The sequence below is a fragment of the Artemia sp. Qi Xiang Cuo genome, chromosome 5 (genome assembly GCF_049724085.1).
Source record: "Artemia sp. Qi Xiang Cuo chromosome 5, ASM4972408v1, whole genome shotgun sequence".
Taxonomy (NCBI): domain Eukaryota; kingdom Metazoa; phylum Arthropoda; class Branchiopoda; order Anostraca; family Artemiidae; genus Artemia; species Artemia sp. Qi Xiang Cuo.
In genome coordinates, this window is record NC_142798.1 from 68,739,860 (window position 1) to 68,762,558 (window position 22,699).

The 22,699-nt window shown below is 35.6% G+C and overlaps 1 protein-coding gene across 3 annotated transcripts in view; it reads left to right on the forward strand.

The window, feature by feature from the left end:
• The first annotated feature begins 1,884 nt into the window (after positions 1-1,884).
• LOC148952434 (rho GTPase-activating protein 7-like) overlaps positions 1,885-22,699 on the forward strand; it is a 238,533-nt gene continuing 217,718 nt past the window's right edge. For all 3 annotated transcript variants that reach the window (XM_089089878.1, XM_089089879.1, XM_089089880.1), the window contains exons 1-2: positions 1,885-1,912; positions 16,466-16,566. In XM_089089878.1, the coding sequence (XP_088946004.1) occupies positions 16,471-16,566 (96 nt within the window). In that variant the 5' untranslated portion in view covers positions 1,885-1,912; positions 16,466-16,470. The remainder of the gene's footprint in view (positions 1,913-16,465; positions 16,567-22,699) is intronic.

The following is a 22,699-nucleotide window of genomic DNA, read 5'->3' on the forward strand; positions in this document are numbered from 1 at the left end:
TAATTCCTTCCCTCCCTCTCCCATTGATGGCCCTGATTTCGACTTTCTATATTTAAGTACAGACGACATAACGCTTTTTGAAAACATGAAATTTACAATTTTTTCGAAATCACCCAATATTTGTTCTAACGCCCAGAAACACTATGTAGAACTTAGTTAGGAATGGGCCTTTTCAACAGTGCTGAAAGACAAAAAGCCAAATAAAATATAAGAAAGTTAATTTGACAACACGTTATGCATGTTTCATTTAATAAGGCAGATTATAAATATCGTTTTGAAATGAAGTTTAATAGCGCTTTTGATTAGCTTTAGCCGAATGTGGTGCTACCTTGTAGATAAAGGAGCATCCAGGATTCTTTTCGAGGGGGCGGGGAGTATTTTTTTGGCGGAAGGTTTTACAAAAGATTATAAAACACATTGAAAACTTTTTATTTGCATTGTTTTTACTTTTTTACGTGTCGGCCAAAATTTGGAGTGGAGGTTCAAACTCGAAACCCTCCCTCAACGGGATATGGCCTTGCTCGTAGATACTCTACGAAACTTAAACGAAATTTAAATGAAAATATTCTGAATGGGCTATGTTTCGTTTTATAAAAAAGAAAAAAAAATTATACTGGAGAACATTTTCATTGATGATTAAATTCCAAATTGACTATTGGATTCTATTTTTCAGTTTTAATTGACACTATGTTTGTGAGATCATGGTGTTTATTGAAAAAAATAATCAAATCACTCAAATCAAATCAAATCAAAATCACTTTTGATCACTTTTTCTCCTCTTGAAATCACTTTTGATCACTTTTTCTCCTCTTGATCACAAAGTGATCACTCTTGATCACTTTTTTCTCCTCTTGAAAAGTTTATATTTTTCTACATCTGAGGTTTGCACGTGAATAGTGCACGTGTTTCAGCCACTGAAAAGGTTGGATACAGGCATTTCCCCAGAGGGAGGGGCTTCAGATCCATGCTTTTACCCCACTTCCATCCGTGTTTCTTCTCACAGAATCCTTTTTTTTGCATTTTGGACCAGAAACAAACTCCTGCCTACGCATCTGGTTGAATTATGGTTCGTTTACACATTGCGGAAATTCATGCGGATTTAGCAATCCGTGCGGAAATTCCGTCCGTTTTTGTGCTAGAAAAAATCTCTAGCTTTACGCAACGTTTTGGTCAAATCAGGACGGAATCTTGCCAAGATTTTTAAATGAATAAAATCATGAGTATGGATTATGAAAAACTACACGATCTTATAACTTTGCTTCAAGGCTACACCCAGCTTCTATGATTCTGCGCACCCAGGCTATAAGAAAACTAAGAAAAACGGTGTCATTTGGCTCTCTATTGTTCAACAGCTTTCAGAAGAGGGGAAGAACAGAGGTCATGCTGCTTCAATAAATTGAAATATTTGCGTTAAAACGCATTGTTATTTTAGCCATAGTTCGAACAGATATGGACGGATTTCCGCATGGATTTCTCCATTGTGTAAATAAACCATTACTGAGTACTAAAACAGAAGAGTAATCAATTCAGGTTGGGGATCAACACTTAGTCTTTTTTGAAAGACTTAGTCTTTTTTGTATTCCTTTTGCTTTTTATGTGGTTTATAAAAAGTAAAACTGCTATAAAATATAATTTATAGCAAAAGATGGGAGACTAAAAAAAAGGCGAAAGGGAGACAAAGGAAGAATTATTGCTATTTTCAAAATATCAATAAACATCCGTCACAGTCTTACGACAACGGAAACAGGTGGTCGAAAGGCCAAGACCAGGAGAACACATGTGTTGAATCTCTAAGCGTTTTACTTTTGGCATAGAACTGTTAGAAACCAAATGTGGGAAAAATTAGTGTTGTTATCAGAAGTTGGCACGCAAGACTATTGCGCAAATTGGTAGTGTTTCCTCCGCCTTATTGGTAAGTTTGGCTTGCAGCCTATTCTGAAATTAAAAGTAATTTAGGACTTGATGACGTCAATTCTGTTTCTATACACTGATCAATATTACAGGTTTCGTTTTGCGTTTTTCACTGCTTTTTTCGTTAGTTCATTCAGTTCTTTTCCTTTTTTTTGTTGTTGTTTAATTCTTTAGATATACTGTTAAAACTAAGCAAGACCTCACACCATTGGAGTAACTATTAGGATAGCTGAGATTTGCGCTCTTGTTCGGAAAGTATTTTGTTAATGCCATTTCCCTACGAGCTGGACTTCATTTAATTATAGTCAGCTGTAGCTCGTTTTCAGCCATTTTGTATTGACAGATTTCCAGAATGTCTAATTTTGTTTTTCAAAAAGCGAAAATTCGGCTACGAAAGCCAGTCAACCGCCTAAGTTTCTTCTTCTTTTTTTTAGGTGAATTAATTTTCAAGACTTTTCCCGTGTTAAATTTTGTGGACATTCACATTCTTGTAAATCATTCTTATTTTTGTAAATTTTTTGAAACCAAAATACTTCTTTTTCTTAAGGGATTACAAACTAGCCTACAATTTGTAAAGACTAATTAATTATTTCAGTTTTATTGGCAAAATCAAGACGATTTTTCATTTTGCGTCTTTTTGTAGACTATATACAAATTAGGCTGCTAGATTACTGCTGCAGCATCGATGGACAAAATTTTGGAGCCTGACAACGCACTTTTGAGGTAATACTCCCCCTGCTTCCTGCAAGGTATCTCTAACACCTATTCCGACAGGTTGGACATATGTGCAGGGCCACAAAGAAAAATTCCAAGCCATGGAGCTAGACCTTCCGCTGACCCCTTCTATTAAATCTTTAGGATTGTACAGCCTATTATAATGTTTTTAGGTTTCAAAGTATTTGTTGCATGCCAAATAAAGCTTGCATGCTAAATTAAGGGAAAAAAACTGTTCAAACAAAAAAAAAGATATAGGTGCAGATCAAGGAACAGTTTGAAGGAAACACTAAAAAATCTGAAAACAATTTTACCCCCAGCAATTAGAATTAAATTAAATTGTCAACTTAAAATCATCGAAAAGCAATGTATTGTGTTTCTCAGTTTCAGAGGCACCAATGTTAAACGGCGGCGTAACTGCCCTTGAAGAGTAACATAGCCCATTTAAAATAAATGGTTAACGTATACAACTGTTTTAAAACTTCATTTGAAAATATTGATTAGTTTGAGGCTTGTGCATTGTCGATGATTGTGCATTAGCCATAAATGAAAAGGTTGGGGTTGGTTGATCTTTTCGAGTGGGGGATCCTGAAGCTTCAAAAATAGCCGTTCCTTTTTTCAAATGCATTCGATCCCTTAATTTTGCAGCTCGGTTCTTCATTCTCAAATTCGACTCAAATTAAGCTAATTTTCTGCCTATCATTTTTTTTCAAATTCATTGAATCGCTTTCGTTACTGTCTACTACATAAAATAAATCAAGTGCCAGCACAGATAGTTTTTTAATCCTAAGACAAACTTTTATGCTATCAATCTTACCAATCAATTAAAAATCACAACCTTATAAATCATTTTAAAGTGTTAATATATATAACTTAACAACTGGCACCTACTCTACCCCCCCCCCGCTGATGGATAAATATAGCCTACAGTCCGCTTCATGTATTTCATTACATTTTACAATAGCGAACATCGAACATCGAACCCCACCATATTACAATGGGGTAGGATACTCTGCTCATGCAGCGAAGCAAATAGTAATGCTATTGTAAAATATAACACATAAATGGGGTGTTAAACTCAGCCATCGGGGGGAGGGAGGGGTAAATACAGCGAACGCTTTTAGGAATCAGACAACTAGGTATTTATGATTGTTTAAAGTAGTTTTCAGAATTTTTTATCGGTTCTTTTAAATGGTCCTCTGATCTGCGCCTTTGCCAAAAGAAAATTATAAAAAAACCAACGACTGGCCTACGCAGACCCCATAAAAGCGTGTGCCCTAAGGCAGTAACCCTGACTTTGATTGCTCCTGGGCGCGCCTTCGTCTTTCTGAGGATTGAAGATTATTTATTTCATAGCTTGAAAGTAAATATTAGAAACTGATTGTTTGGTGATTTTTTCTTTTGATTAGAGTCGAGGGATTAAATCGTTCGATTGAGAACATTTTTTCTGCAAGTTTAATAAACCTATCTGTATCTTTGCGAGTCGAGCCAGAACCAAGGTTCGAAAGTTTTCTGTCTTTACATTAATTCTAAAGCAGTAAGGAGAGTGAAAATTAAATTTGATGGTTTGTATTGGTTCAGCGGAAACTTCTACCTCCATCAAGGGTGTATCTGGGTTTTGTTAACGGGGGTGGAAGGATATTAAAAAGCTTTAAAATACACGCCAAATTTGTTTTGTCTGCATTTTGTTACGTTTTTACGATTCTGTTAAAAGTTTTGGGTGGTTCAAACCCCGTACCCCCCCCCCCCTAGATACGACTTTGACCTCCATGCATGTTCTAAAATTTTTAGAAAAAATTGGGAATTCAATTCTAATGAAAAATACTTCTTCATGCAGTTATGCAGCTTTTGTAGCGATAAGCGCCAAAAAAGGAAAAATGTGCGAAAAATCAACAAAAAATGTCGCAAACATATTGACACCATCAAACAGCTTAAGAAGTTATTGTCCGGTGGTGACAGTTCACAAAAATTTGGGGGAAGGCAAAGTGTATTTATCCACATCTAGGGGGTATTTCTTTCGTTTTTTTTTAGTTTTTCCATGAAAATAACAAACAAAAACATTTTCAGCTAAAATACCCCCGAAAAAGGTATTTTTAAACCTGGGAGGAGAAAAATATGGAGGTAAACAACAGACCCTGTCCCCCTCCAATTGAATCCACTGGTTCAGTCTTCCTTTATCCTTAGGAATCAACAGATTGTTAATGGTTGAATTCTCACGGCCGAAAAGAATTGCAAAATTTAAATAATTAATGTTGCTCTCTTTTTTCACGGTTCAGTGTGACAACACTGAGGATATTATGGTACTGGCCGAAAACATACTAACAACTCATGAAACACTACTCATGAAACAACTAAAACATAAGTGATAGAAAACCACGTTTTAGGGATGAATAGACACAAGATAGCCCAGTGTACAGAACATGTTTTTATTTCGGTGGTCTTAGTACTTTTAGTTTTGTTATATGCCAATATTTTTAATTCCAGCTATGAAATGATCTAGTTTTTTCCAATTTCTTCTGAAATTTTGAAAAGGGCTTGCTGACTTTTCAGCAAAACAGTACATTATCTTCGTCACAGATTCTTTTTCATGCGTTCAAAATAGTATCGCCGGAAAAACATTTACTATTTAGGATGCGCGTGCGCTGTTATCCTCAGGTGGCTTAGTGGTACGAAAAGTTGTTAGTAGTAGTATTTCAGCTACTAATTCTTCTCTCAAAAGCACGACAGAAAACTTGCCAACTTGTCCGTTCTCCTTCTTCCTGTTTATTTTATTAAAGGGGCTTTCCCCTTGTGATGTTGGCAGATGTTTTCCATCAATGTTCCAGCAAATTAATTGGCCATGACCCCTCTTTTCTAATTGTCGTAATAGTCACACGAATGAAAGGAACAATCAGCCATTTTGGTTTAGCTTTTCTAAAGCTTGACAGCTAATTTACCCATATCACAAGGAGTTCGTTGCAGGAAAAAAAAACTTTGGAAAAGCATAGGGATGCACAGGTCCAATCCTTAAGGGAAGTAAATCAAGCCATTTTTCCTTATAGCGGGGGGGGGGTCCTCCGATCTCTTCAAAAAAACAAAGAAAATTTTTTTATCAGAAGTTAATATTAACAATTATTTTAAATTTAAAGGCTCACAAGTGTAGAATACACGTAACTACGTGACAGCAAGAGTTTGAGGTATTTTTTTTTACTATGTTTTACTCTGGGTTAAAAAACATGTTGGGGTACAAACCAAAAAATATATTGTAATGAACGAATAAAAAATGAAAAACTTAAAGGTTCAATTTCTTCTAAAAAAATCCTATTTATTCTCTAGGTATTTCATTCTTAGTTTCTTCATTTTTTCAAATTATTTGTTCTCAATGCTCCAGACGTATTTTAAAGCTGTTGACACATCTCAAAAATATTTTTTTTTATATTATTTAGCCTATTTATTTTTTTTAAGTAGGTGTAGCTGAAGGGATTTTTTCTTAGATTTTTTCACATAATTATTTGTTTATATTCTTGTAGTTAATTTTTATCTTTCTTATGCTTCTCAAACCATCTTATGAAAATTCTAAACTACTGATATGTCAAAATAGAGGGATAGATGAAATTTTTATGACAAAAAAATATGTCAAATTTTTTGACAAAATATGTCATTGAAGTGAATAAAACGGATTCATCTTAAAACGATTGTATTTTAGTTTTGATTTTAAAAACGGCAATACCGTGAAAAACGAGTACACTTCTCTGGAAAACGAGTTATTTTTGTTTTGCATAATCTGCTTCAGGAACTGAAAAATTGAATGCCGCTCATCTGCTGGAACACTAGAAATCTGTTCCATTTATTTCCTATTAATTTGTTTCTATAAAAATACATTGGTTCATATAAAAATAAATTGGTAATGTCTCCTATAGTAGCAAAAATACAGAAGTCAAACGGTTCATGTTAATACGTTAAGTAAAGATCAGCCCTTCTCAGTTGAAACTGAAAGTATAAAAACAGAGTTTTGATTACAGTATTAGAATCAGAAGAACAATCGTATGTTTCTTGTCAGAAATAATTAAAAAACAGGGGGAAAACCTTCGAAAAGTGAAACCAGCTTGAATTTTTTTTTTTACCATCACATTCAGCATACCTCAAAGTTCTTGAGAAGAAGTTCCAGGCCTCAATCTGTAAAATTGTGAGATTGCAATTTTTTTCAACAGGGAGATCAGATCAGACAAGTGGTCTTATTTTATTAGAATATCGGAAGAGTGCTCATTTTTATAGTAGTTCTAAGCAGTAAAAGAGACCTCACCATAACGTGTATCGATTTGTGCTGTTTCGTGCTGCAGGATAAAAATGTTGGCTCGTACAATACCAACTTGCTATTAAGCAAAAATTTTGCGACAGCCAATCGTATTAGAACTATCTTAATGCGATTCGTAAGAATTTCTAATTTCAGAGTTGTGCTGCCGTACGGCAGCATACCCACTTATAGACATATTTGCGGTCAATACACAACGTTGGATTATTGCCAATTGCGTATACAGTAATATCGCATATGTACTGCGTGCCAAATATTAAGGGAAGGCAGTTTGATCTTTTTTTAGGGGTTGAGGGGTGTGGATTGCCCGAAGCCCTATAAACTGCGTTTTTTGTCTCAAATTTTCAAACACTGTGAGAGCTCCTTCAAATAAATGTTAGGAAAAAATCGGCCCCTTAAACCTCCTTCATATGGGCGGGGTGTGCAATATGGTTGCTGAGGGTAGAAGAATCCCTCTTATTGTAGAAACAGCTGTTAGTTATCTAAAATGATAGCTCTTAAAAACCAAAACCGCGCCATAAAAAAGTTTAACCGTCAGATATGAAAAGTTAACACTGAACATGATGTTAAAACTGAACAAAAATAACCAAAAAAAAATTCAACCAACAATTTTTTTCTGAAATGAAAATAAGGATCAACGATAGAGCTTAACACGGACACAACTCATTCAACATATTAGAGAGGGGGTGCTCCCTCATCTTTCCACTCTACCCCACTGTCTAAATTTTCAACTCAATACTTGCCGCATTGTTGCTCTGTCACACGACCAAAACAATAAACGTTTAACTTTTTTTAATCATTTTTTAGTTAGTTTTTTTTAAATGATTAGGAGTTTCGCTTGATTTGCTTTGAAGAATGTAATTTTCAGTTCAAAATCGTTGAAATCTAATCAGTGAATAATGCACTTGTAATTACCAACTGACCTTTATTTTTGACCTTTAATTACCAACTGACTTTTAATTACCAACTTGTTGAAATCTGAAGTCCTTAAAAAATTTTCAAAATTACTAAATTAGAGGCATATGCTTTGGCATTTTCTTTAGAAAAGTTTAATGAAAATAAAAGATTTTTATTTGTAAACGCAAATAAGAAGCGCCCAGAAATTAAGGAAAATTTAAAATTTCAGAAGGTGACGGGCCCAGAGGCCCCCTCAGTGCATACGTCCCTAATTTGGAAGGGGTTATATCTAGGACAACTTTGGGTCATTTAAACTTTAACGTTACTCTTTGATTTCATTAAAAAACAAATTACCAAATTACCTTTGGCTAGAAGCAAAGGCCGTCGGACAACAAGCAATGAAAAAGGAAGAAAACCGCTACGAATATCATTAAATTATGATCGGAGAAAAAAGGTCAACCCATCTCCCCCAAAATTCCATTTGAATTCCCTCCCCCTCTACAAAACTGCCCCTGAAAATTGCAATTTGGTCCCCATGTCGTGAGACAAAGCAGAAAAGGGACATATTTTGTTCTAACTAAGAATTCCATCCATGCAGAACTAGTTTTTTTTTGTATTTTTCGTTCCTAATTAACCATCATTTTGGCGATAACCAAGAAGCTATTCATAGCATCGGTCAGACTAGCGGTCATGGAAAATCTGGAGCGGTTCGCGGCACTGTTCCCCCGTCTTTGTTAGCATCACTTTAATGTGATGCTAACGTCTCAACACCAAAGTCTTACAAAAGTCTCCAAAGTCTCAACAGCTAGTTTATTACCTAGGTTTTATTAGTAAGACTAATGAATCCAAAATTTCTTTTGAGGGTAAGAAGATTATACCAGGAATGGTTGCTTTGGATCTTTCCGAAACTTTTTTTTCCGCTTATGCTGGAGAGTTTGAATTGTCTAGGGATAGTTTTGAGTACCCGTTTGGCTAACCGTATACAAAAAACAAGCTGTACGAAAATGTGGTTCTATCCCATATGTGGCTATAATGAGAAAAAGGTTGAGATGGCTAAGACACAATCTTTGGATGAAGACACTTAGCTAAAGATCGTTCTTTCTGGCCAATCATCTAGGGCCAAGCGAATAGCTGATCCTCCCGAATGGGATGGGAGGAGGTCGTAAGGAAGTTTTAAGCGAAATTGGAACTTCTTGGGGGGGAGGTGCAAATAGGGAAGCAAATAAAATATGGGGATGGAGGAGGAGCGTCCGTAGTTGTGAGTTGTGTTGGCCTCAGGCGGTTTGGTGCTTCATTAAGATTTTAGTTGTAGTGGTACTTTCCCATTATATGGGCACTTCTGAAAAGTCAAGTTTGGTTAATGCTAATGAAATAAAATAAAATAGGATGAGTATAAAATAGTTTATAAACAAATTTGGGCTATATATTTGCACATTAGGGGGAGGGGGGGGGGGGATAAAGCATTGCATATATTAAAGAAGAAAACGACCCTAACCTAACCTCGGGACCTCGCCCCCCCCTAAACCCCCAGAAAAAAAATGTTAAAGATAGTATACGCAATGAAAACCACGCTATGGATTGCATTACTCCGAATCCGTCTCTTGAATTAACCTGTCAAAAACGGGTTTTTCGTGACTGGTTTCCTTGTAAATGCCCATATAAAGGGAAAGTACCGTTGTAGTAGTAGTAATAGTAGGCATAGAACAGTACCGTCAATTCACGATTTTTCTCGGGGGGGGGGGGTGGGGGATTTAATTTCAAACCTACGGGGTGCAAAATTTGTTTATAAAATATATTGGGGTAGTGGGGTATTTGTCGTTTTGCAGTTTTGTTATTGAAAATACAAAAAAAGTAGGATTTCTCAGTGAAAATACCCAAAAAAAGGCATTGTACAAAATCGAGGGGTCGGGCAAAAAATCCCGGGTCACATGCCCCGTGCCATCTTCTCCAAATGACACCAGCGACTTTTTTTCTGTAGTATTTCACAACATTGTTTTTTTTTATATATCTTGCTTTGTGCTTTAATTATATGCATAACAGGAGCTTTGACAGTGCAAAACAAACAAAAACCGAAGGCCATCTAAACTATAGGAGCACATTGGCCATGCTCTAGAATTAATGTGCCATTCTTTCACGTTTTAATTAGATTTTCTTATTTTCTGACATGTCTTTTGCGCAACTTGTTCAGCAATAGCCTAACTTTATTAATTATACTAAATTGTGAGCCGACTTAGGAAAACCATCAGTGATTATTGAGCTCTCTGATTTTTCTTTGCGCTATTTCGTTCCCGCTGCGCGGACTAAATATGTTTTGGTGTATTTATGTAAAATTTTCTATTTGGGTGCAGTTAGAACGCTCCTGTTCCTATTACGAGAACGCTCCTGTTCCGTTAACGCTCCTGTACCTATTGAGGGGGCACCAACTTTTTGGTGCCCCCAAGGTGTTTTGAGGATTGTGCCAAGCTTGGCAGAACTGTCGCCAAATGTGGAGCTCTGAGATCACAGTATATAAATAATAGACAGTACCGTATGATCGCTCCCTATATCACCCATTATAAAAACCCGGACCGAGGTGCGAGTCCTCCGGAGAGCGTAAAAACATAAGCAACAATAGATCTTTTCACGGGTAGACAAGTTAGATTTTTCTTGAACGCGAAACTTGGCTTCAACGTTGGAACACTAAATTTAAAAAAAAAACTAATTTTAGATTAATGTATTTCAATACATAAATAAAAATCGGTAATTAGAAGTGCAATGTTATTATTTGATGTTTGTAGGAATTACAAGTAGGTTTCGAAGTCTCGAGTTGGTTTCAAAGGCATTTTGAGAAAGTTTCTGCCAAAATACGTGTTCCTTGGTAATTGAGCTGCTGACACATACTAACATTAGTAACCCGCTAATGAAAGAATGTGTGGGAGGAGCTGTTTGTGCGCACCGAGAATGCAGAGCCAGAAACCGTCTGCGGTGAACTTACTGTTAAATATCTTTATACAGTGTCTGACATGTACACCAGGGTGTGGAAAGGCGGCAACCCCTCAGTATCTACACTAAAATATTCTTCATTTTGGTAGATTGCTAAAATATAAACAAAAAAGGGCAAAATTACATTTTGTCACCTCCTGCATATTTCGGCTTTTCATTATAAGTGTGCACGCAACAGCCGCGAAATGGTAAAAAATTTCAAATTTAATGCTTGAAAATGCACATTTTGGTAATAATCACGAGGTATATTATTAAAGCAAGGTTACCAATTCTTAGATATGTTTCATTTTGAACTCGTGATTGCTCCCATTCACACGCCCGCTTTGGTAGCTTTTGGTTGGCAAAGAGTCAGTAAAACTTAGTTTCTTGCTAGTGTCATCATGTAAACACATGAGAATCATAATATACAATCACAGAGAAAATCACATAAAAAGAGATGTGGGGAAATCATTTCACATTTGATAAACTGATCTCCAATGGTATTGCTTCCTTTCTTCTATTTACGAATTGGAAAGTGGTAATGCAAGGAGAAAATAACATTTGGCGAAGTGATTTTATCTTGGTGGTATTTTTTCGCGCAAGAAAAAACTTTCATTTGTCAGTTTCCGCAAATCTACAAGGATGCATTTTCAGCAGCCAATCGGTCACCACTGTTTCATTTTTAGCAATGTTGCGCAAAAAGCAACATCATGCGTCACCTTTTTCACCAAGCCTCAAAATTCAACTTTTAACCCCGTTCTCCGTTTTAAAAGAAATTGGCATTTCGGTAGTCTTCTCAAATACAGGACACATGAAAGAAAGACCGCATCGAAATCTCAGAGCCGGGATCGACAAACACGTTTCCGCGGCATTGTGAGATATTGCTCAGTCCGTGACAAAGATTTAAACGTTAGTTTTTTGGGGTTTAGGGGGACTTAAAGGTAGTTAGGTTAGGTTAGATTAGGTTACATATTTAATATATGCTATGCTTTACCCCCCCCCCCCCCCTAATGTGCAAATATATAGCCCAAATTTGTTAATAAACTATTATATTTTCATCTTATTTTTTTTTACTTCATTAGCATTAACCAAACTTCACTTCTCGCATGTGTCCTGTATTTGAGAAGAGTGCCCTTTCTAACTAATGTGCGAGTCATTAGCCTTAAATCTCTGGAATTTTGCCAATGCTTTGGGAGCACCATAAACATAAAGAAACTTGACATCAATAAGTACGGGTCTGGGCCATGGTTTATTTTCTAGGCTTTTCACATTTGTTACAATAACTTGTTTTAATTTCTTACACAATAGCAATTTAAAAACAGCTTAACAGAAAAAATTACAAATCGCTCAATAGCATTTTCAGTTTGATTTTTCAGGACGAAGACTATTTTTTGGCAAAATCAAAGTTTTTTTTTTACTGGGTAAATATAGTATCAACCCTACCCCTTATAGGGGGAAAACTTAGATTCAGCCGAAAAAACTGTCTTAACTTAGAAAGGGTGTTCCCGGCTTTTTCAGTTTGATTTTACAGGACGAAGACTTTTTTTTTGGCAAAATCAAAGTTTTTTTTTTAATGTGTAAATATAGTATCTATCAACCCTACCCCTTATAGTGAGAAAACTTAGATTCAGCTGAAAAATATGTCACAACTTAGAAAGGATAACTTAGAAAGGCTTTAAGTTTTTTATTACTCGAGTTTTTTTTAACGTTTGCCAAATAAAAGACCTAATTTCTCAGACTTTATAGTGTGTTAGCTTCGCATGTTCGACAATGACCGTCCTCTTTCATTACAATCCACGAAAGTTCCCCAACCGGTTTATAACAACCTTTCTCGATATTTTTAAGCTTGGACCTTTTATTTGTTTTCTTTCGGATCTGTTCTTTTCTTCGATACTAAAACATCAAATTTTTGTAAAAGTGAGTGAAATAGATGGGTTTTTGGAATTTTTGTTGGAATGATCCTCGGGCATATATTGAATGTGTAAGTGGAAGTTCAAAGTGCAAATGTGCGAGTCATTAGCCTTAAATCTCTGGAATTATGCCAATGCTTTGGGAGCACCATAAACATAAAGAAACTTGACATCGAAAACTACGGGCCTGGGCCGTGGTTCATTTTATAGGCTTTTCACATTTGTTACTATAACTTGTTTTAATTTCTTACAAAAAGAAATAATAGCAATTTAAAAACAGCTTAACAGAAAAAATTACAAATCGACCATCAGCATTTTTTTCAATCACAAGTCGATTTTCATATTCACAAATAATGTATCTTTAGGCTCACATTGAAAGGCAGTATGTTAAACAGTATAATTTGAGAAAACCGAATGAGAAAGCTGAAAAAGAAAACTAAAAACTGAAAATACAATTAACCTTTTTTTAAAACTTTCTTAGATAGAAAAAGATGATAGCTATTCATAGTGTACCATAAGAAAAAAATATATACCATTTTCTAAATTATTTGAAGCATTTCTTTTGAAATAGTATACTAGCTGAAGGAATTAAAAAAGTAGTAAGTTGTACAGTGTAGTTTGTACTGGGGTAAGAAAACTGAAAAAGGAAACTAAAGCTGAGAAATTATTAACCTTTAAAAAAAAATCTTAGAAAAAAAATAATGGCTATCCATAATGAACCATTAGAAAAACATATCACTTTACAACTGTTTTACTGTCAAACCAGCAGTTTATATTATCATAAAAAAACTCATACTGGAGAAAAACCTTTTGAATGTAATATGTGTGAGAAAACATTCGGCCGAAAAGCCGAACTATTTAGTCATCAAAGAATTCATACTGGAGAAAAACCTTTTGAATGTGGTATAGGTAAGAAATGTTTTACTTCAAGTTCCCGTTTATCTGATCATCAAAGAACTCATACTGGTTTGACATAAGTAAAACAGGTGTAAAGACAGTAATTTCAAGTTTTGTTGATGTTACGAACATGAGTGGCCCAGGTGACAAATAGTTCAAGTCGATAAGAAAAAATGAAAAAAAAAATAGTAGCAAAGACGCATTGCCAATTGGGAGTATAATATAGGCCTACCATTCATCTTGTCGGAATGCTTTCTATTTTTGTTGTTGATATTAATACAGATTGAATGTAAGCATACCTGACCAAACGGGAGGGGGGCTAATTCCTCTCTGAGATAAATAATTTCTGAGACAAAATGGCATATCATGATAAAACGAAAAAAAATAGTAAAAAAGAGAAACACGAGGATTATAAAGCCAGTGAAAAATATAGAGTACGATGCAAATATTTCAGTCAAGACCTTCGCTTGACCGTCCTCAGTGCAATATAATAACATAAAAATTACTAATTAAAATCTAAAGATACTATACAAAACAAATCAAACCTTAAAACAAAGTACAACTAAAATTTGAAGACCCTCTCCATGTAAATTAGTAATTTTTATTTTATTATCGTGCACTGCGGACGGTCAATCGGAGGTCTTGACCTAAATATTTGAATTTTAGTCCATATTTTTCACTGGCTTGTATTATCCTCGGTTTTCTCTTTTTTACTATTTTTTAGTTTTATCCTCTCTGAGATTGTTCAAAAGAGCGTCCCTTATACTCTACAGGAATAATTTTTTTTTAATGTTTCTCAAAGGATAGCCAATTGTTGTATTTGGGTTAAATCCTTTTTTAGGGGTTGTTAATGTGAGCATGCAAAGGCAAAAGGCGAAGTAGTGCAAAAGGCGAAAAGGTGAAGTAGTGTTAGGTATAAACTCTAACATATCTTAAAGCAAAACAAATCGGTTTAACTTCTGAATGGCTCTTAGTTTCATCATCTATTCTTTGTAATACACGCTCTGGCCATTTTTAGAGTTTAAGGAGGTGAAAGCCTCACTCTTAATTTTGGTAATTTTGATTCGTTTTAAATTGTTTATATTCGTTCACAGTATTGAGTGAATACAGTTGTATCTATTATTTTTAAGTTTTATTTGGTTCTTTATTTGGATTTCTGTTCCTTTGTGGTTTAATTTATTCATTCATAGTAAATTCTGTTAGTATTAGTTTGACTTGCTAAATTGTTTTATATCCGTTCGTTCTATGTTTAAACATGACTCTTTACTATTCTTCGAAAAACTTGTTTTTATAAATCATTTGTTTACAATTAATATTAGGGAAGATACTATTTTTAACTTAAAATAGTAACGGAAGCAGTGGTGTCAAGTCACGAGTTAGGCAAAGAGGAGGGGAGACAAATGTATTTTCCAAACTCGTGGGGGGGGGGGGGCAATTTTACTGTTTTAAAATTTTTAATAAGATACAAAAAACGCCAGTTTCAATGAAAATATCAAAAAAGGTTTTTTTTTCAAATTTCAGGTTGATGGGGCCAATGCCTCCTCTGACCCCTTTCCTATTTGACGCGCTTGAAGGAAAGTTTTCGTCTTATTGCATGTACCAAAAAATGGATAAAACATGGCTATTTCCACCGGCCTCAATTAGGCGGACAATTTTTTCCATGTTAAGAATTTTCAAATTGATGCGTCGATTGCCTATAGGCTATATACGTATGCTATGCAAGAAGATATTACTTTCATCCAAAATGCTGTTTTGCGGACCAAATTATGTTACAAATAAAGACATGTAGCCTAGATATATTTTATGTCTGTTTTTTTTCCATGTCTGGAGTACTATAGACCTAATAGCTCATTTTGAGTAGAATACAAATAGGTTCTATGCGAAATTAAAAAACAAACCCTTCAGCTGCCTCGCACGGGATAATTATATCTTTCATTTCTAATCTATGAGAAATAACATGTCAAGGGGGTAATAACTTAGTTTTGTCGACAGATAATCATGGAAAAAAAAAATATATAAGCGAAAATGATGGAGCAAAGAAAAGAATCAAATTGTTTCCGAATGCTTATTTTATGCTTAAATTATTAAGTTCGGGGTAGTTACTTCATGAAGAGATATTGAATGTGTCAGGAGCGCACAGCCCCAAAAAGTTGGGGGGCGGGCAATTGATTTTTTTAAATAAAGGGGGGGAGTGTTGACGTTTTTTTTAGATTTGTATAAGTGTGAATACCAACAAATATATTTTTAAATTAAAATAAAAAAACAATGTGTTTTAAAAAAATTATAAAAAAGGTTTTTTTGGTACTACTGTATTATTAAGAACACAATCGAGAAGTTTGCTGACTGTACGATCTATGAAAAACGGTTTCATAGCCACGAAGACAAATACCGGGTGACAGAATGCATTGGACTTGTATAAGTTAGGCTATATATTTGCTCTTTAGTGGGTGAGGAGTGAGTAAGGTTAGGTAACCACCACACCCCCCTAATGTTTAAATATGTAGGATCTATACCTTTATGGTACTCATTTTTCAGTTTTCACTGTCATTTCACTTGATTTGGGAAAATTGGCTCCAACTTTGCCCCTCCCCCCCACCCCCAGAATTTTGACAAAACTACGACACTGTCTTTGAAGTGCTACACTTACGATTTAGATTTACGCGAGAAGGCACCTCAAATCTAAATGAACTCATGAAAACTTTATTATTCTGTCGCATAAGCATTGGAACAAGTTCAGAAGTTTCTACCGCGAAACGTCAAGTCTCTCTTTTGTCTTAATAATGGGTTACACATACTAATTGCTGAATTAACCAAATTAACTAATTAATTAGATTACACAATTAATTTTTCAACTAATTACTAAAGCTATTTACTGTTTTTACAGACGAGATGTCAGTACTGAACAGGAATTCAATAGATCCCACCAAAATCTGTAATGAAGCTGATCCTTACAAGGAATTTGAAATCTACCTTCAAAGGGCTCAGGTAAGTTTTTTTTTAAGATTTTAATATTGACAGCGTTTTTTCACGCAAAGGAATATGATGCTAAGCCAGACAGGGGATGTAGTTTGAAGAAATCCTACTGCCATAACCTCTAGGCCTAATATTCAGGATTAAATTTAGGAATAGGGTGGGGAGGGGGGACTTCAGTATACACCGAAGCTTAAATTTTGATGGTCTTGAAGGTCACATCTGAGACTAAGGATAAGATTGCAAGTTGATCTTCTATGAAAACAGAACACAATCTATATATATATATATATATATATATATATATATATATATATATATATATATATATATATATATATATATATATATATATATATGATATATATATGATATATATATATATATATATATATATATATATATATATATATATATATATATATATATATATATATATATATATATATATATATATATATATATATATATATATATATATATATATCTTTTTGCGCCCTTTGCAATATCAATTTGCTATTATTACAAACTGAAGAATCATATTTATATCATTCATTTAATTAAATCTTACTGGGTAGATGTTTTTGTGGTCTCAAATGGGATTTCGGGGTAAGATTTCGCAATGCAGCATGATGGATCGCTATGTGCGGTATGTGCATGCCGAACAGAGATGGTAGAGCATTTACGTGGCCTTGTACTTTTAGTGTATGCCTACACTGAGTGGACCAAACAGATGCTCCACCTGAATTAGAGAGCATACAGTTTATCAAATACTGGCTGGAAAAAGTTGAGACTGGGAACATTGGAGTAAACTAGGATATGGGGACAGAAATGCGTGCGGACAACAATGAGACCGCTACAGAAGATATGTATGCGGATACGAGTGAGCTTAGTGACAGAGACGGTGAAATAGTTTTAGACTTGTCCACTCAATCTAACCGCCATGCAGCTAGTAACGAAGATACCAGACAAAGCCTACATCAAAATTTACTTGATTCAGACGAAGATTTGGAGACCAACTCAGCAAGTGAGTATCAGCCAGATGGAGAATCAGAAGATTCTGATTCTACAGGTGCTAGTGTTCGAACAGCAGCAAGACAAAGTAATGATGTACAAGGCGAGCTTATCTCATTATTACCTGTGAGTGAAGTCTCTATCGCCAGTGTTGAACGACAAGAAATACTAGATGTTGAAGAACCTGCTTTTGTGACAAAAAGAAGACAAAAGTCTTAGAAAAAAGGAGAAAGCAGATTGAAAAGAAAAAGCAAAAAAATCCATTCTTACAAAATGGGTGCAACCCCAAAAACTGTAAGAAAAAGAGCAAAGAACTTACAATTGATCAGAAGAGACAAATCTATGACAAGTTCTAAGAATTAATCCAGGGATAAAGAATTGCATACATTAGGTCGTTTTTGTTAGTGACACGCAAAAAAAGGATCACCTTAAAAGACTCGAAACGTACAAAATGTAGAGACTACAGTTTTGTGTATCGCCTACCTGTTGCTGCTGGAGAACTCACGTTGGCAGTGTGCCAAAAGACGTTTCTTTCAACTTTGGGTTATACCAGTCTGAAAGTCATCGAGGTAATATCGAGAAAGCTTAAGACCGAGGGCGATGGATTTTCCCCTTCAGAAAAAAGAGGAGGTGCTAGAAAGGTGGACGTGGACCGCGAAGCTATACGTATGCAAATATAATCGTTCAAACCGTGTCAGCCCCACTACAGGAGGTATAACAGTCCGTATGTGAGATATATCCAAAGAGATATTACGTTCGAAGCTATGTTTGCTGACTTTCAAGAAAAGTTTCCCGAGCAGCGTTGTAGTCAGAGTTCTTACCTTCGAGTTTTGCAAGAAATGAACATATCAAACAAGATGCCAAGGTCAGATGCATGTGAAATCTGTGACTTGTTCAAAATAAAGGAATCCAGACAAGCTGTGTCAGACGAAGAAAGGGAGAAGCAACAGGAGCATAGAAACCAGGCCGAAAAAGCTAGGTGAGAACTTGACAAAGATGCTGAGCACCCACACGGCGAGGAGAAGGCAGTGTTTACAGTTGATATGCGAAAAGTCCTAATTCTTCCCATACAGCCAGCAGTTAAAGAATCGCATTTCACAAGCAGGCTAGTGTGTTTCAATAAAACTTTTGTTCCACCGGTTTCTAGTGCTCGCACCGGCTCGTCACCAGAAGTGGCATACTGTGTAGTATGGCACGAAGCAACATATGGTAGAACCGGGGATACTGTCACCTCTGCTTTTTTTGGTCTTGTGGATGAGTTACGGGATGCAAAATAATTTACATTATGGGCCGATAACTCCTCGTCACGGAACAAGAACTGGATAATCTTTTCCATGTTGGTGCGCATTGTAAACGAAGCATGGGGTCCAGAGAAGATCTCTATCAAGTTCCTGACAAATGGACACACACACATGGCAGCTGACAGCTTGCATGGCGTGATAGAGAAGAAAATTCGCGCGAAGCAGGTTTTTGAGGACTTTCCCGAGTTGAAAAAGGTTATGCAGGATTCCAGACAAAATACCCGAGTTAAAGAGCTCCAAATAAGTGATTTCTACGAATGGAAGAATGAAAAGTCTGGGAAAAAGTCAGCTGATATTCAACTTGGAAAGATCGTACAGGCAAGTTTCATGAAGAAAGATTCGAAACTATATAATCGATATGATTTTGACGACGAACTGAAAGCTGTAGATTTTCTGACAGTGAAAGCCAAAAGTGCTCTAGGCAAAGGTTTGCCTAAGAAGCTGTCGGTCCCAAGGGGGATTTCAAGGGACAAAAACAACATCCTGATGAAACTTGTACCCCACATGCAGACACACGGAAAAGGTCTTTCTGTAAGAACTTTCATACAGCCAACGTGCAACGTTGCAAGTACTTGGTTGACGAATTCGAGGGCTGTGAACCAGAAGACGAGTAAAAACACGTAGACTTTTTTCTTTTTTTCTAACATAAATGAATATCATCTTTGTTACCTTTATAAAAATAAACGAATTCAATGTTGTGGAAACGCTTGTGCCGTAGTTTGATTTGATCTTGACGTATTCCTCTGAGATTCTCTTTTTCCCGAAGTAGAAACCATCGAAGACCAAGACCAAACTACAGCCTGAAAGCAAGGTTATTCTACATCATGACATAGCTGCTGTTGCTGGCAAGCAAATGCGCTCATCGGAAACTGCGTTTCGCTTTCATTTAAAGTCATTTTGTAAAACAGTAATCTCGTTTTTCTTATGGAATTTTACTATGGCGCTCTTGCAGAGACCACCTTTTGTTGATGCAAAAGTAGGTTAAAAGGCGATATTTGCATTCATCTCGAGAACAAAAAAGAAATTTGTAGTTTTCCCTTAGCAAAAAAATTTGTCTTCCTCTGAAACCTTGATTTGATATATTTTTTTGCAAAACAGACACCTCCTATCATGTTTTCTAAGGCTTCAAACTTTTTTTTGTTTTTTCGTTCTCCTGTAAAATCCAGTTAATGTCAGATATCGCCTTTTGATTGACGGCAGCCGAACTTTCATAAGAGCTATTTATTCTAATTAACGGCATTTGTGATTAAGGGGTCATTTTTAAAGAATTGGAACAAAATTCGAACTTTATCTTAAAGAGCAAGGTATTGACTAGGGGGTGAACCCTCTAATGTAGGTATTAAAAGTATATGAATATAGAAGTTTGTTACGTAAGTTAATTTGTAAGTTATGTATATTTGTTACCGATAAAAACGTTCGTAAATAAAATTAAACAGGCTTCAAGAAAGCCATTGAACCAAATAAAAGTAAAAATGATATTAAAATTTTGTTTTAATTATGTATGTACGGTGAGACAAAATCAAAACCTGCATTAATTCAAAAACGTTAAAAAAAAAACAAAAAAAAAACAAGTTTTTTAACTGAAAGTAAGGAACGACGTTAAAACTTAAAACGAACAGAAACTGTTCCGTATATGAAAGGGGCTGTCCCCTCCTCAACGCCTCGCTCTTTATGCTAAAGTTTGACTTTCTCACAACTCTATTTTTTTTAAACAATAAAAACTTTAGCGTAAAGAGCGAGACGTTTAGGAGGGGACAGCCCCGTTCATATACGGAATAATTTTTGTTCGTTTTAAGTTTTAATGTCGTTCCTTACTTTCAGTTAAAAAAAAAAATTTTTTTTTTATTTTTGTTGTAAAAAATGAACTTGTGAGACAGAGTCAAACTTTAGAGTAAAGAGCGGGGCGTTGAGGAGGGTACAGACCCTTTAATATACGAAATAATTTCTGTTCGTTTTAAGTTTTAGAGTCGCTTCTTATTTTCAGTTAAAAAAACTTGTTTTTTTTTATTTAATTTCTGAATGTTTTCGAATTAATGCAGCATTGATTTTGGCTCACCGTAAATGAATAATAAGAATGAAAATTGTATATTAATTTTACTTTTCTTCTGGCTAAATGGCTTTCTCGAAATTTGGATCTGACGTAACTTACGAATTAACTTACGTAACGAACTTCTATATTCGTATATTTTTATTTCGTATATTAGGGGGTTCGCCCCCTATTCAATACCTCGCTCTTTACGCTAAAGTTCAAATTTTGTTCCAGTTCTTTAAGAATGACCTCTTAATCACAAAGGCCGTTAATTAGAATAAATATCTTTGATGAAAGTACAAAACAAATAGCGTAAAGAGCGAGGTAATGACGAGGGAGTGAACCCAATAATATACGTAATATACGGGTTCCTCAGGAAACATCAAAATGTCACAATTTCCTGTTTTTAACAAGTTATGAAGGCATCAAAGCATTTTATGCGTCTCCGGAATATTCTGAAGACCTGAAACAATAGTATCCATTCACAAAAGCTCTTCAAAATATATCCTTATTATCTTGGAAACTTGTTTTTATCAAAAATAGAAAAATGTATTGATAACTTTGGGTGTCGTTTCTTATTCGGGCCTCGCCAGCAAAAATGATATTTCGAATTATACCTGGCCGTAATTAAAATTGATTTTTTTTTTTTTTTTCCAAAACTTAGACACTTAGATCACAAAATGATTATAGTTGCGACTACAGGCGCTACTACAGTAGAAAATTACTTTTATATTGCTCCTAAATACTGTTGCGTGCTTTAGCTTTTGCTTTTGATTCATTGTAGCTAACAGTCTTACGTTAATTGGCTTTTTATGATGTTGTGTTATAAAATGGTGAGGTTCATCAGCTAATGTTAGTCAAGTTGTTATATCTGTTGGTGCATCTATAAAACCTGGTCCAGGCTCAATATCCATTGATATAAATAAAAAATATGTTGGAATGTGCATCTATGATCCAGATCGTCAGGCTTTGTCATGGCCAGCTAAACTTGTCATTGTCTTGGTTATTCTATAGGCGTTGAGGGCTTATAAGGGGTCGACGATGTTTTTAATCCTCCAAGATCTTGTAGAGGGGTTGACATTTCCCCACTCAGAAGCTAACGAGGCTTCACCCGTCCGCATGCCACGGCCATATTAACGCCACAAGGTCTTCATCAAGGAGTTTCGGAAAATTATAGGAAAGGAAAATCAAGCTCGTTTCCAGAGGTGTTGATGGCACATGAGACGTTGATGATGTTTTATATTCCTTCCAAATTTTAGAAACAGGGACGATTTTTCCTGCTTAAGACCTAATGAGATTTCAGTTGTCCACATGCCAAGGTCATATGTTCACCAGAAGGTCATCATCAAAGAGTAGCCTATGGGAACTGAAAGGAAAAGCAATTCCAGCTCGTCACAAGGGGCGTTGATGGCACATCAGCCGTGAACGAGGTTTTTTAATCCTTCCAAATCTTTGTAGCAGGGACACCGCTTTCCCATTCAATAATTGACAATATTTAAGCCTTACACATACAATGTCATTTGCAAGGGGTCTCCAACTTACAAAATCACATACAGCAGGTGGCCCGTGTTGAGGGTGCTGAAAGTTTGCCAAGCGTGGTGAAAGTTTTCCAAGCGTGGTGGAACTGTGCCTAGCATTTTAAGGACTTTGTCACGCGTGGTGGAACTGTGCCTGGCGTTGCAGAAGTATATCGTACGTGGCGCTCTGAGATGTAAAACAAGCGGCGGAAATTGGACAACCCCACATTCATGTGTACACTACGAGGGCCTAATCAGAGAATAGCCAAACGAAGCTAAACTAATGT